Genomic DNA, 14925 nt, shown 5'->3' with positions numbered 1-14925 from the left:
GATATTTGGTAGACTGGATTTTTTTAAAGATTGGATATTTGGTATACTGGATTTTTGGATGATTGGATATTTGGTAAACTGAATTTTTGCATGATTGGATACTTGGTAAACTGGATTTTTGAATGATTGGATATTTGGTAGACTGGATTTTTGGACGATTGGATATTTGGTAGACTGGATTTTTTGAAGATTGGATATTTGGTAAACTGGATGTTTTAATGATTGGATATTTGGTAGACTGGATTTTTGAATATTTGGTAAACTGGATTTTTGCATGATTGAATATTTGGTATACTGGATTTTTGAATGATTGGATATTTGGTAAACTGGATTTTTGGATATTTGGTAAACTGGATTTTAGGATTATTGGATACTTGGTAGACTAAATATTTGGATGATTGGTTATTTGGTAATCTAGATTTTTGGATGACTGCAGGATGCTTAGTTTATTGGATATTTGGTTAATAAGTTGTTTGGTTTTGTTTAATCAGATGTTTGGATATTTTTTTGTTGGATGTTTGATTGTTTATAAATGTTTGGTTAACTGAATATCTGGTCAATTGATGGATGCTTGGTTAATTAGAGTTTTGTTTAGTATAATTGTTTTTTTTGGAGATAATTAAAGATGGTTGACTTGGATGGTTAATGATTTGTTGATTTTTTCCTAGGTTGGTTACTTTGTAATATTTAGTCGGTGGGTTAGTTGGAAAGATGATTGGTTGGATGGTTAATATCTCGGTTGGTTACTTTGGAAATGATAAGTGGTTGGGTTGGTCCTGGATTGGTTTGTTGTATATTTGCTTGAACATTTTGTCCAATGGCCTGAAAATAATTGCAGATATAAAGGAGAAAATAAAAGATTATGTTTTAGAATATAAAGATTGGAACTAATGCAGTCCTGGTATCCTAATAAATATGCGAATAAAAAAAGCATCTGAATCAAAAAAGCATCTAAATCCAAAATAAACAGTTTAAATCCCAATGCATTCGAATCCCAATAAAGCATGGGAATCCCGAAAACATGTTAATCCCAATAAATGTTTGAATTCAAATAATAAACATATCAATAAAAATGCGATTTCCATCTAAACCTTTAAATTGAAAAAGAAAAACCTGCAAACCCCGAAAAACATTTGAATCCTTTCATTCAAATCTGAATCTTAACAAAACTTGTAAATCCCAACTAAACATGTAAATCCCAATAAAAAATGTGAATACCAATAAATATCCCGACAGAAAAATCTCAATACTCATTGTATCGTGAATTGTAATAACAAGTTTCCTAAATAGAGAGATAGAAAGATCTAGATAGAGCCAAGTCAATATTGTTAAAGTAGAAATCAAAGAAAGACTAAATTTCAACAGTATATTTTGAAGAACGGGATTATTGCTCAAATCGCTGAATTGTTCAAATCCCAAAAACATTTATAGTGAGCACCTTGGTAAAACATGTGAATCCAAAAAATCAAATGAACTCTAATGTAAATTTAGTGATTCAAAATAGAGAAGTTACAAAATTTCGAATTGCATGAATAAAATAAAATTTTATTCTTATTCCTGTATTTCTTCATGTTTACTGCGGTTTTGTTTTTCAATGAATGAATCTCAAAGTGTAAGATTGGGTTTCAAAAACTCTTTCCTTTAGTGCTCAAATTTTAGAATTCTAATATTTAAAAACAATTCATGATTTTTAAAACTATCTGAATCTCAAAAATTTTCTGGCCAAAACTATAATGATAAAAAAGGAGCTTTTTTGCTGCTCTAAAATATCTAAAGGAGTTGAGTCTTTGTAATAAACTCTGATTTGCTAATACCTATATTTTTCCACCTGATGGTGTAAACCTTTGATATTTCAAACTTAGATTTTTTCATCTAACAGAATTTATAGTTTGAAATATCTAAGGTCTACGGCATTGGATTACAAAGATATAGAGATAAGAAAATCATAGTTTGTGACAAAGACTCAATACCTTTGTATCTAATATTAAAAATTCATTTTATCCATCATATAAATATAATATACTTTTATGTGTTTATGTATTAATTGTTTATAAATGATTTATTTACAAGTTTAATAATTCATATATAGAGTAAAGTGCGTTGTCTGGTTATACTTCAAAAATAGCTGAATTTGGTTACACTTATCTTTCAATCCTAATATCATTGCAAAATTACTTCTTACTAAAATATTATTATCAGGTTTGCATACCTTTAGTCGCGACATTTTTGTTCTTCCCTCATTGTAACATTTACAGTACATTAAAAAATAAATATACACAATAATGCATTTTTGAAATTTTAGAGCTAAGAAATGCAATTCAAGAGCTAAGATTTGTAGGTGTATTGATTGTTTTTGAAGTTTTTTTTTCCTCCAGTAGTTGCTCAGTTTGATGATCCTACCATAGCTGAACGGCTTGATTATCCTCCCCTCGCTGAGCAGCATGATGATCTTCTCCTTGCTGAGCAGCATGATGCTGAGCATCTTGATGAACCTCTCTTCGCAGAACAGCTTGATAATCCTCAATAATAAGAGAAAGAAAGATTTATGCCGGAGAAAAGATTTTTAACTTTTATTGGTGCTTGGGGTGAATAATTTTAAAATCAATGTCGGATTTTTTTGTTTGTGTTTGTGAAAAATAAATTAAACACTTTTTGTTAGGAATAGATTTTCATAAACTTAAAAAATGTAAATTATTTAAAATAGAATTCATATTTTATCTTGGTTTTTAAGCTCTTATGTTTCGGAGAAGTATTGTTGTGCCCATGGAATAATTTTTCAAGTTTACTGATGATCGTATAACTTCTCAAATCTCAATATGTAGTTTTAACCAGCAAATCTTTTCATCCTATTGTGTATAGAAAAACTGTCTATATACTGTTTACATACCCCAAATCTGTGTACGCTAAATATACAGAGAGAACACAATTGCCACAACTTCCATTTATCTGATATATACTGTATGTTACTACACGATCTATACCTATAACACTCATTCTCTTTGGTCCCTGATCTCTGTCCTTATTGCAATGACGACGGATTACATCCCTTGTTTGTACATTTAAACTCAAATAATTTATTTTTGCGAAATGCATTTTTGACATTTACAAATAAAATATGGTTCCTGCGTATTCGTTAATTTCAGATAAATTTCGTCAAATCTTCGATTTTCAAATTGAATTAAATCATTTCATCAGATTTATGGGTCTCACCGGTAATACGGTAAATATTATATATCAATTAAGTACATGAAAAAAGTTACAAAACCGATTTGAAACTTTACGTGATTTAACAATATAAAAAAATCACATTTGTAATGCTACTATGGCAACGACACCGCGTCAAATTAAAGGAACATGATGTTAAATTATCTCCCTCTAACAGTATGGGGTTGAATAGTTTGGTTAAAGGTTGATAGATTTATGTTTTAGTTCAACTTCCGTTTCATCTTAACCAGCAATATCAGGACATCAGGTACCAAACCTTCATATAGTTCATGTTATCTATCATATATCTTTGCTTGTCTCATTGTCTGTCTGTCGGTTTGTGTCCCAATAAACGTCGAAACAGCTGAACCGATAGGGCCAAATTTTGTGTGGGACCTCGTGTGACCCCAAAGAGGGGAGGAAGGCCAACCACATCAATCTCTATTCCGAACCACATTCTCCTCTTTTTCTCGTCCGAGTGCAATTGAATGTTAGTGTAAATGAACATTTGTGACAAAAAATTTGTTCAAACTGACTAAATTTTTTTTTCTGTAAATATTAGTGCAATTGAACGTTAGTGCAAATGAACATGTCCAAAAAAAATGTTCAAATGGACTAATTTTTCTTTTCTGTAAATATACAGTGAAACCCTTAATAATGAACACATCGAAAGAATTCATCAAATGTCGTATTCTTCACATTCTGATAATGGAAGGTTGCAGATATTTAGTTTTTTAATTAAATGATTGTATGGAACTCTTTAAAACTGTTCCCGCATATTCATGGATATTTATTTATTTTAGCAAATACTGAAATTTACGTAATATACAGGGTGTCCCGCGAAACATGACAGTATGCAAGAGGACTTGAATGTCGTCTTGATTTTTGATATAATTTGCTGTGTTTATTTGTCAACCTAATTTTAGAAGTAAATTTCTAGAGATAATAATCACAAAATTCCCCTAGTCCTGCCATTTCCAAAATGTGGTCTGCCTTTTTATTGCTTTCAATATTGCCCGACATATAAAGAATTTCGTTCAGATTTCGACAATTTTGCTTTTATTTAACAAAATTGAAATCTGAACCAAACTCTTTATATCAATATTGAAAGCACAAAAAACGCAGACCACTTTTTGGAAATGCCAGGGCTAGGAGAATTATGTGATAATTGTTTCAAGAATCATACATGTTAAAGTAAATAGAAGACTAAATGTCACAAATAAATTCATATATCAAAGACGACTTTCAAGTCGTCTTGCTATTGTCATGTTTCGTGGGACACCCTGTACGTCAGTCCGATCAATCATTAGAAACGATACGACACTCAAACGATACGACGACACCGAAAACAACGCTAAGAATTGTCGTCTTTTATATATTGAAAGTTTTCTGAGAAAATGTCGCGGTATGCGATCACTGTCTGTTGTGTTGGAATTTTCTTTCTAGTTTTGGAATTCAAATCTGTCCGGGTTAATTCTACTCTCTGTTCTCATGTTATTCAAAAAGTTTTAAGTAAGTTGAAATTTTTTCTTTTTATTTATGTTTGAGATAATGTTGGTTGATTTGAGCAAACTTATTATGACTCATTCATCTGACATCCTAGCTGCTATAGCTGTATATCTTATCTTTGTTTATTATAAATACCAATTTATTTTACAATTTTTGTTAGATATCAGCTTTAGGTAATTTCCTAGTTATGGGCCGAGCGCTGCGGCAAAGTCAGGATAAGGACTGAGCGCTACGGTCTGTGACAGGCAAATATAATTTTTATCCAACTATATTATGAATTGAATGTTTAGATCAACTATTTACTGTGGACTGTGGTACTGTTACAATACTGTTAAAATGTTTGGATCAAGTCGAGGAATGGAAGAAACACTTTTCCAATTAAAATTTTGCTCAAAACAGTTGGAAAGACTGTCTAAAAAGGTGAATGTCTAATGTATTTAGGAGGGGTATGTGTTGTTGATCGTTTAAAGTTGTTTAAAAAAAATATTAAAACTTCCAATAATTCAAAACTGCTGTGTTAAACTTTGCAATATCTTCAATAAACTGTAGTTTTTGGATCGTTTTTGGTCATTTTTTGCCATTATCTTCAGCCAGGGTCAAAATTTTAAGAGAAGCAAATGTTCCTACACTATGTCAAATTTAACCCTAAGAGAAAATATAAACAAAAACGAACTAACTCGAGGAACATCGCTAAGGGAGGGAGGGTTAAAACTACCAAATCTTTCCGAGAAGAGAAGGAGGGTTGGGGTTGGGTTGGGGGGCTGTCGAAATCGAGTAACAAAATATATTCATAATGTAAGGTTAGAGCCACTTAATTATTTTGAAGGCAGAGAAAGAGCAGAAGAAAGAGGAAGGAATGATAAAGAAAGCATTGACTAAAGGAGATGTTGAGAGGGCCAGGATATATGCAGAAAATGCCGTCAGGTAAATTAATGATTAATAGAATAAATAATGGTTTACAACAGGAGGCAAAACTTTTAATTTTGAGCGGTCTTTATCCTTTCGAGGAGTAATCCGATTTTTGTGCTTGTTCTGTTCAGTCGCTTTGATGTTTATTGTTTAGTTGATATTTATTGTATGCAATTTAATGGGTTTTTGACAATTCCTCCGGACCGCCTCGCTGAAAAGTGAAAAATTTAATCTGTATTGTTTTTCCTTCAGGAAGAAGAACGAAAGTTTAAATTATCTAAGAATGTCAAGTAAGGTTGATGCAACATCTTCTAGGTGAAAAAAATTAGTTTTTGACATTTTTTTAAAAATTGAAATATTATTTTCTAATATAAAGTAATCTTGGTTATGGAAACACAGTCAACTAGTGACGTATAAGAAGATTACTTTTTAAAGTTATCTTTAGATTTCAAGAATCTAAGAATTTTCAAAGTTTGTTACAGTTCGATATTACAAGAACAACTAAATAATAAGAACAAAAATATTTATTTAAAATTTCAAAAGTAACCCATAATTATTTAAGAGTTCAAACTGCCGTAACGATGAAGGGTGTTGCTAAGAATATGGGATCCGTCGTAAAATCATTGGAGAAGGCAATTAATTCAATGGAACTACAGAAAATTTCAGAGGTAAAGTCAACTAATGAAATCCATTTCATCTTTATAAAAAGTAAAATTATGGCCCTTTTGTAACTTCTTAATTCTTACAAAGTAATATCGTGAAAATAAAGGTGAATAATTTTCCCCCCAGATGCAAGGTATATTTCTCGATGGACTCAAAATGAAATTTTGAAAAGAATGAATAAAAAATTGAAAAAAAAGGAATCAGAAAAGGCGGAAATTACAATTGATGTCACAGTGATAGGGGAGTTAATTCATGAAACAATTACTCATGAGTCAGCGATTACATCAATACAATGAAGACTATTTTTTATGCAATCTTTTTTGCAAATTACAAGTTAAAAAGTAAACAAAAAGAAGCTCTTAATTGTCTCTGCTGTTTGATAGATTGAAATAAAAAGTTGTCTTCCTTGCATTGTTATATACGACGACCACTGTATACTCTATTTTCGCAAACATTCCCTTTAATCTAAATATATTAAGGTGATGGATAAGTTTGAACAACAGTTTGAGGATCTGGATGTTCAGACCAGTGTTATGGAGAACGCTATGGGAACTGCAACAACAACATCAACACCTGCCAGTCAGGTTGATGATCTTATCAGACAGGTAGGTTCAAGTATATACTCTCTAGGTACTTGGTTAGACAGGTAGGTTCAAGTATATACTCTCTATTAGGTACTTGATTAGACAGGTAGGTCCAAGTATATACTCTCTAGGTATCTGATTAGACAGGTAGGTTCAAGTATATACTCTCTAGGTACCTGATTAGGCAGGTAGGTTCAAGTATATACTCTCTAGGTACTAGACAGGTAGGTTCAAGTATATACTCTCTAGGTAGAAAAGTATATTCAAGTGTATACTCTCCAGGTACCTGATTAGACAGGTATATTCAAGTATATACTCTCCAGGTACCTGATTAGACAGGTATATTCAAGTATATACTGTCCAGGTAACTGATTAAACAGATAGGTTCAAGTATAGAGTATAGAAAAGCTCAAGCTTTGTAATCTCTATTCATAAATTAATAAGTTATTATGATTCAAATTAATATTTTTACCCATAGATTACTGTTTTTAAATGCATGTTAGTTTTTATTCAAAAATTTATATATTTTTTTATATTTATTATTTTTACATAGTTCTACATAATTTTCCATATTTTTGCATAATTTTACAAATTTTTTATACTCTCTATTTTCCATAATAATTATTATTATTACTACTATTTGATTTTTTCTTTATTTTACTTGATTTTACAATAATAAATATAATTTTACATAGTTTTACATTTTTCTGCCAAGGTTGCTGAGGAAGCTGGTCTGGAGGTTTCTGCACAGATGGCATCGGTTCCATCGGCTAATATTGGAGAGACAGTGGTAACATTCTTTTTATCTTTTAAAAAAATCATATTTGTTTATAAAAAACTTAAAATGTTTCGAAATTGTTTTGAAAAATATTTTATTTAATTAAAAAAAAATTTCAGGCTGCTTCTACCGTTGACGATCCTTTAAGCAGAAGATTAGCAGCTCTTAGAGAATAAATCCTGCAACATCTTCTTTCTTTCCTGCTCTTTTCTACTACCAGAGAATAAATCCCGCTAGAGAACAAACCCATTCCAACATCTCCTCTTTTTCATTTCCTGTCCTTTTCTATTACCAGAAAATAACTCCTTCCTGCTAGAGAACAAACCCATTCCAACATCTCATCTTCTTCCTTTCCTGTCCTTTTCTACTACCAGAGAATAAATCCCTCCTGTTAAGGAACAAATCCATTCCAACATCTCATTTTCTTCCTTTCCTGCTCTTTTCTACTACCAGAGAATAAATCCTGGTAGAGAACAAACCCCTTCCGACATCTCTTCTTCTTCTTTTCCTGCTCTTTTCTACTACCTGAGAATAAATCCCTCCTGTTAAAGAACAAACCCATTCCAACATCTTATCTCCTACTTTGCTGCTCTTTTCTACTACCAGAGAATAAATCCCTTCTGCTAGAGAACAAATTAATTCCAACATATTATCTCCTTCATTTCATGCTCTTTTCTACTACCAGAGAATAAATCCTACAGTTCTATTTTACTTCAATAGAATTTACTCTCTCCATTCCAACCTACCATCTTCTGTTTTTAACAACCAGAATATAGAGTCCTACTCCCTGCAGAGCAAATATTCTTCTTTATGTTTCTACCTAGAGCTTTTATTATACTCTACTTCTAGAGAATAAATCGAATCGCCTTGGCTCCCTTGTTCTCTATTCTATTACTAGAAAATAATCCAACCTACTCGCTACTCGGTATTTCTTCTCCTTTTTCAATCCTTTTTTTCTATTATCGTGATAGACAGTAAAGAGGGAAAAACCTAGTTCTTACTTCTTCATTTATAATAATGGCATTAGTAAACCAAATCAATATTATCAAGAACCAAAACAAAACTTAAATCATGCTATTCATGTACAAATATATTATTACATTTATGTGTTTTTGGCGGAATATTATGTTATTGCTTAACTAATGAACATTATAAAAAAATTAAATCATTGATTGATTGATTTATTGACATACTCAATTTCAGATTGAAAATGGTGGATGCTCAAACCAAGAAAACGCTAAGTGGAATTCCTCTTCTAAAAACTAAGGTGAAGCTAAAATGTAATTTGAGATCGGAACTTTTGTATTGTTGTTTGTTAATCCCTTTATAGATCGCTAATCCTTTTCTGTTATTGTGCGACGGAAATTTTTTATTTCTTATCTTAAAGGGTCGTCCCATCAGAGGCCACAAATAATCTTATGTTGGCCAATGAAATATTAGTATTTACGACCTGAGAACTTTATCGCTGTAAATTTAAATCCATCTTTTCAAAATTCTAAAGTTTTTTATTTTAAAGGGGGAATGATTTAAAAAAACTTATCCCCCTTAGCTTATACACAATTCAGTGTACACTGTACTGTTCACATGAAATGTACTTAAATTGCTGTTACATTGTTTACATGTAATCTGGCTGTACATTGTAAACTAATATGTAATATACTGTACACTTTACGTCGTACTGTAAATGTAAATCATGTACTGATTTACGTACTGTACAGGCTGGGCCCCGGGACAAGGATGCTTGGGTGAACCGGTTGAAGGAGGAGTACCAGTCCCTCATCAAGTACGTCAGCACCAACAAGGAGGCGGACAATGACTGGTTCAGGCTTGAGTCCAATAAGGTCAGCGCTGTTGAAAAGAAAGAAGATAAAATAGAAGACAAAAATCAACCATATTAATGAATTTATTTTTTTTCATGTAACATGAAATCTAGATTTTAACTCATACCTTTCCTAGCCTACATTTCCTTTTTTGTTCTATTTCTTGATTTTCTTGTTTTTTCTTGTTTTTTCTGAACTTTTTTCTGCTTTTTTGTTTTTCTTTTCAATTGTGATTCCGATACAAATACTAGTTTTGGAACCCAGCGTTGCCTAGGGTACTCATAGTTACTCCCGCCGCGCGTTAACCTGCGCTTTTTCTTAAATTACGATTTTAGCTATTTTTCCCTGTAAAATTGAACCTGCTCATCTTAGAATCTTAAAATCAAGCTAAGCAATGCAAACCGGTCAAGGGGTTCATGAGTTATGATCGGACATACAAACGGAGATACAACTTTTTATACATAGAATATTTATCACATGTATAGGAGGGGACCCGTTGGTTCGGGAAATGCTGGTATTTCCATGATAAGCTGAAGTATGAGTTCGATGTTGAGTTTGATATTCCAGTAACGTATCCAGATACAGCTCCAGAGATTGCACTACCGGAGCTGGACGGGAAAACGGCAAAGGTTAGAGATTAAACTCTGAATCCTCCTGTATTTTTTCTTTTAGGGGAAATTCTGGGTTTTCGTGAAAAAATATTCCCCCCTCCTCTCTTCTCAAACCATTTTACTTCCAGCATGTAGTGAAATGAAAAATTTATTGCTCTTTATCACTAAATTTGATATATTGGGAAAAATTGCCGGTTACTTATTCATTTTCTTCAAAATTTTAAAAACTTCTTCCCCGCCCCCTTAATTGTTAAGCTATGTTACATATTTACAAATAATATTCCAGTCTTATATTCCACTATATATTTTATCCACAGCAAACATTTTTAAATGGACTGTTCACGTGCCTCATTCTCTCAAGTTTTTAATCCCTATGAGCTTGAAACTTGCTGGTTGACACTTGAACTAGCAAAATTCTTAGTTTGAAATATCAAAAGTTTACGATATTAGGCTGCAAAGATATAGGGATTAGACAACTTCAGAATGAGGATAGTTATCTTTTCCTTTGTAATCTTCCAAAAAAATATCTATTTTCAACACGTTATTTTGAACCTCTATCATCTATTTTGTGATAGTTCCCCAATCAAAATTTGATGCAAATCGGTCGATGGGTATATATAAATTTGGCTTGTCTGTCTGTTTGTTTGTTTGTATTCAATAAACGTCAAAACGGCTGAACCGATCGGGCCCAAATTTTTTGTGGGACTTTTCAAACCTCTGTGGGGCAGAAATGCCCCAAAATTTGGTAATAATTAATTCTAATGCGATTAGATGAATAATTAAGAAATATTCAAGAAATTAAGCTTATTTTTATGTTTAAAACAATTGTACTTATTTTAGTATCCCATAAAAGTACTTCAGTACTCCATAAAAGTCTAAAAAAATCTGGTTTAATTTGAATTTTAATTGTTAAAAATGTTTTTTTTTCAAGTTTTAATAAATGTCATTGTTAAGATCTGGTTTGATATATTGAAATCCGCAGGTTAATTCAACAATTTTCAAAAATTTCCAAAAATATCCGTTTACATAATTGTTGTAATTTATGATAAAAAGGGATACATTGCATCGAAAGTCTTAAACGAATATTTGGTTTATTCCTGCGGTGGGGGCAAAAGTACATTAAGTTCAAAGGGAAGATCTGGAAAAAATGTGGGGAAGAGTTTAAAATTATTAGACTCCGAAAAAATTGTAATATGCGTCCATTTAGCTTTTGGGATGGTTAGCGTTCCTTTTCTATTCAGAATTTTAGATATGTATTAATAAATAACGCTTCCTGACAACATTGGTGGACTTCTCCAAATTAAAAAAATTAACATTTTCTAGTTAATTTTCAATTTTGACCTTCCCTGGGATTATTTTTTTAGCGCCGCTCGGTTCAGCTGTTACAACGTTTTTGAGTAGAAACAAACTAACAAATAAAAATATTTGTAATATGTGTATGTTTAAAAGTATATTTATGTATATCTAGGTATTGCCCACGCTATGGCTCTAGGACTGGGACCCTGGTTAGCTGTAGAGATACCAGATCTTATAGAGAAGGGGGTCATCACTTACAAGGAAAAAACAACATAAACAAACTAAATCCAATATTTTACTCATCAGAATTCTAGAACGTTCCGTTGAGATTGCATCAAAACTGTATTATTGCTTCATATTTGTATTTTTGTTAAAGTTAATTAGAAACAAACCTATTTTTATATAATTTATGAATAAAGTGTTGATCAAAAAAATGTTTTTTAAATCTCTGTTTATTGTTGAGAATGAAATTCTAAAATTGTCAATCTTTCCTAGAATAAAATTCGTCAAATTTTTTTAGCTGAAATTTCCCGTCATTTTCTAGTGTGGTTTCGGACCCCTTGAGGTATGGCTAGAGGAGAGCTGCCCCCCCCCCCCGTTACGTCTTTTTCAGGAAATATACCATGTATGATGTGAGATTACAGATAATAGAGAAAGTGTTCTCTTTTTAAAAATTTCTCCGGATCCAAATCACGACTATTTATTGGATTACCTTACATCATGAATAAGCTTTCATTCTATAAATTAGCGTAAGAAATATCCGGTGAACCTTGTAATTTCTTCTTAACATTTCAATATGAATGGTAAATTAATTGATTTCGCAAGAAAGAATCAAGATTATATCTTATACTAAACAAAATCTCAACAGTCGTCTCTGATACATCATCCTTCTGTCCTCTTCTATATATATAGTTCTAATCTCTGTTTGTCTTGACCGATTTGTCTCAAATTTTGATTGGGGACCTCGGGAGAACCACGGGAATGTTTTACTTTTTGTTTAGAGATTATAAGTTGAGTGGGTCGACTTTTATAGAGAACAGGCAGTTTCCCGGTAAAAAATCGTCTAAGTGCGGGTAAACAGCGGGAGTGCTTATGAGTACTCTGGGCAACGCTGGGTTCCCAAGCTAGTAATCTTTGTTCAAGAAGCTATAGCAAGCTGTACAGTACACACACACTATTTAGTTTTTAAGGCAGAACGGGACGGAACGCCAAATGAATTTTAATTGAATACTCGGTAGAACCATGGGAATGTTTGAAATTTCTAAAATTGAGTTAGCCAACTATGAGAAAAACTGAGTTTCCAGGCTAAGCTGGGTTCCCAATCTAGTCTCGTATAAAGAAGTGTTTTTTCAGTTGGTTCGTTTGACTATATTTTCTTTCATGATCACAACTAGGCATAATATAAGAATAGCAATTTTTTTTCTAAAATCTAAATTCTAAACATTTACTCTTAAAAATATCTCAAACTTTGACCCGGATAAAATAGATGCAAATACCGAAAATCAACACAACTGGTAGAGACTACGCCCAACTACTAACTCCATTATTATTCTGGATTAAGAGCTTATTGCAATGTTGAAAAGGAATAAGACACGCAAAACAAAAAAGCCGCTGTCTATCTCTGCTTTGACTTGAATTTTTGAACTTGGATGGTTTTCAGATAAAACACCGAAAATTTCATTTTACACTTAGTATGGGTTAACTGCTTGTTTCCGGGGTTCTTAGCACAAAGTTTTAACCTCCGAAGATATTGAAATTGTCAAGATTTAACTTAATCTTAATTTCCTCTTTTGATTTTTTGCTTAATCCTCTCTTTTGGATATCCCCCTGCTGGGTTCCGACTAATGAGAGTTCTCTTATGTAATTGCTCGTAAAATTTCCCGGCTTCTGATGAGTTGAATATTAGACACTTTCCTGGAAAAGATTAAACTAACCTGCAGATCAACAACAAGATTAAATTGACCAACAGATTAACAAAGAGAGGAAATCAAGAATTGATCTCAATATCCACAATACTTATACTAGAGTATTCATCTCAAAAGTTTCAATGGTTTATATTTTTAGTTTGATAGCCCTACATCTGACTTTGAAAAATGCTACAAGTTAAATATTACAGTGATCTTAAAGAGGGATTGGAAGGGGGGGGGTGTTTGAAGAAAAAAATGTCGACGAAAATGGACAAATTTCCATATAGTTATTTATGGACTTCTTAGAACAGGTTACATTAACAAAACTTTTTCTTTATGCCTTGTGTTCCTTTGACATTTTTTTCAAACCTCACTTTTCAAGAACACTGTGACTACACTTTGGATAACTTTCTAAAATCTCTCTCGAATCAATTAACAATGTTCAATAATAGTGATAATTTAATAAGATCTACATTCCATAGTAAACATATTAATTGAAAAGTTTAAGTATTTATATATATGTATACATCGTACAGATATCTGACAAGGATAATTACATAGGAGGAATCAGGTATAAAGTATTCGACACAATACCGTACAGTTTATGTACAGTACCGTACGTCTGTACGCTGGTACATGTGTGCACAAACGAATTTCGACTCTATAACAATTTTCTGTCGAGAACGCGAAGCGCCCTCTGTCTCTATGAACACACCAATAGATAGTTTAAGTCACTGGTGTACATGGTTTACAATGTACAATGTGTACATACTAATGTAATCAAAATATTTTAACATTTAATAAACTTATACTGGTTTAACAACATTCATTAGTATCAATCTATTTCAGTTCTTTCTATTTTATTATTTCTATGAATGTTCGGTATAAAATTTATTTCATTTGTCTAAGATTTAGTTAAAAATAATTCCTGTAATTTCAACAGATGGAATCGGAGAAAAAATGCATTACTGTGAGTTGATATTGAACCAACCTTGTTTTTAGTAAAATGGGTAAAATAGCTGCACATAATGGTCTTTATAAATTTAAATTAACTTTAATTTATGAGTTTTTACACGTTATGAATGTTGTGTACCATGATAATTAACTATTTGCACAAACTAACTGAAGCTGCCAACCATGTCGTCAAATTATTAGTAAACCCTGTCTTATTTAATTGCGGTTGGTAGTTCGCGAATTGCATTGAAAAGATAAAAAATGGAGTTAATTGAAAGTGATCAATTTATATATTCTTATTTCAAGTTGTGCAATCCATGAATATTTATTCAAATAAAAACCTCACTGTAGGTATTATGGCCAATGTAAAAGTTTGCGTATTTAGGCTGCGAGGGATATTGCATAATTAACAAGTTTTCTAGTTTTATAGCGTTTGCTTTGTACGGACAAGTGTGTTCATCCAAAATTTAACTGTTGAAAATTTAACGTGTAGTAAAATTAACATTTGAAAAATATGTAAAATAGTTGATGCAAATTTAATACATTTGTATAAGTTTAACAGGTAAATAACTTGGCTGGGGAAACATTTCCCTCAACCTCCGGCACCGTAGTGTCGGCAACCCATCTCGAGCACGTGCGCGTTTAGTCATTTGTCCAGCATAACGTGCACAAGGTGTAGGTTGTGAGCAG

The 14925-nt window shown here is 32.0% G+C and overlaps 2 protein-coding genes across 3 annotated transcripts; both read left to right on the top strand.

The window, feature by feature from the left end:
- Positions 1 to 4605: 4605 nt before the first annotated feature.
- Positions 4606 to 8517, top strand: LOC111703623 (charged multivesicular body protein 1a). 2 transcript variants are annotated; one of them, XM_023475619.1, is made up of 8 exons: positions 4606 to 4716; positions 5004 to 5133; positions 5540 to 5637; positions 5875 to 5937; positions 6185 to 6290; positions 6765 to 6890; positions 7585 to 7659; positions 7767 to 8517. In XM_023475619.1, the coding sequence occupies exons 2-8, from the start codon at positions 5050 to 5052 to the stop codon at positions 7821 to 7823; spliced, it is 609 nt and encodes a 202-aa protein (XP_023331387.1). In that variant the 5' UTR covers positions 4606 to 4716; positions 5004 to 5049; the 3' UTR covers positions 7824 to 8517. The 2 variants fall into 2 exon arrangements, with proteins under 2 accessions (XP_023331387.1, XP_023331388.1); XM_023475620.1 differs by lacking the exon at positions 5875 to 5937.
- Positions 8518 to 8848: 331 nt separating this feature from the next.
- Positions 8849 to 11823, top strand: LOC111703618 (ubiquitin-fold modifier-conjugating enzyme 1). Its single transcript, XM_023475605.1, has 5 exons — positions 8849 to 8914; positions 9366 to 9488; positions 9953 to 10096; positions 10772 to 10823; positions 11547 to 11823. The coding sequence occupies exons 1-5, from the start codon at positions 8858 to 8860 to the stop codon at positions 11648 to 11650; spliced, it is 480 nt and encodes a 159-aa protein (XP_023331373.1). The 5' UTR covers positions 8849 to 8857; the 3' UTR covers positions 11651 to 11823.
- Positions 11824 to 14925: the final 3102 nt, after the last annotated feature.

Source organism: Eurytemora carolleeae, unplaced genomic scaffold (genome assembly GCF_000591075.1).
Source record: "Eurytemora carolleeae unplaced genomic scaffold, Eaff_2.0 scaffold524, whole genome shotgun sequence".
In the NCBI taxonomy this organism is placed as follows: Eukaryota; Metazoa; Arthropoda; class Copepoda; order Calanoida; family Temoridae; genus Eurytemora; species Eurytemora carolleeae.
Note: the sequence above shows the minus strand (reverse complement) of the source record. Positions and strands in the feature narration are given on the sequence as shown.

Excerpts from the sequence above, each read along its gene's own strand:
- LOC111703618 (XM_023475605.1), top strand. The coding sequence starts at position 8,858 with ATGGTGGATGCTCAAACCAAGAAAACGCTAAGTGGAATTCCTCTTCTA. Across the intron at positions 10,097-10,771 it reads TGGACGGGAAAACGGCAAAG|TTTTTTGTGGGACTTTTCAA; the intron begins GTTAGAGATTAA and ends ATCGGGCCCAAA. Across the intron at positions 10,824-11,546 it reads CAGAAATGCCCCAAAATTTG|GTATTGCCCACGCTATGGCT; the intron begins GTAATAATTAAT and ends ATGTATATCTAG.
- LOC111703623 (XM_023475619.1), top strand. The coding sequence starts at position 5,050 with ATGTTTGGATCAAGTCGAGGAATGGAAGAAACACTTTTCCAATTAAAA. Across the intron at positions 5,638-5,874 it reads TATGCAGAAAATGCCGTCAG|GAAGAAGAACGAAAGTTTAA; the intron begins GTAAATTAATGA and ends TTTTTCCTTCAG. Across the intron at positions 7,660-7,766 it reads CTAATATTGGAGAGACAGTG|GCTGCTTCTACCGTTGACGA; the intron begins GTAACATTCTTT and ends AAAAAATTTCAG.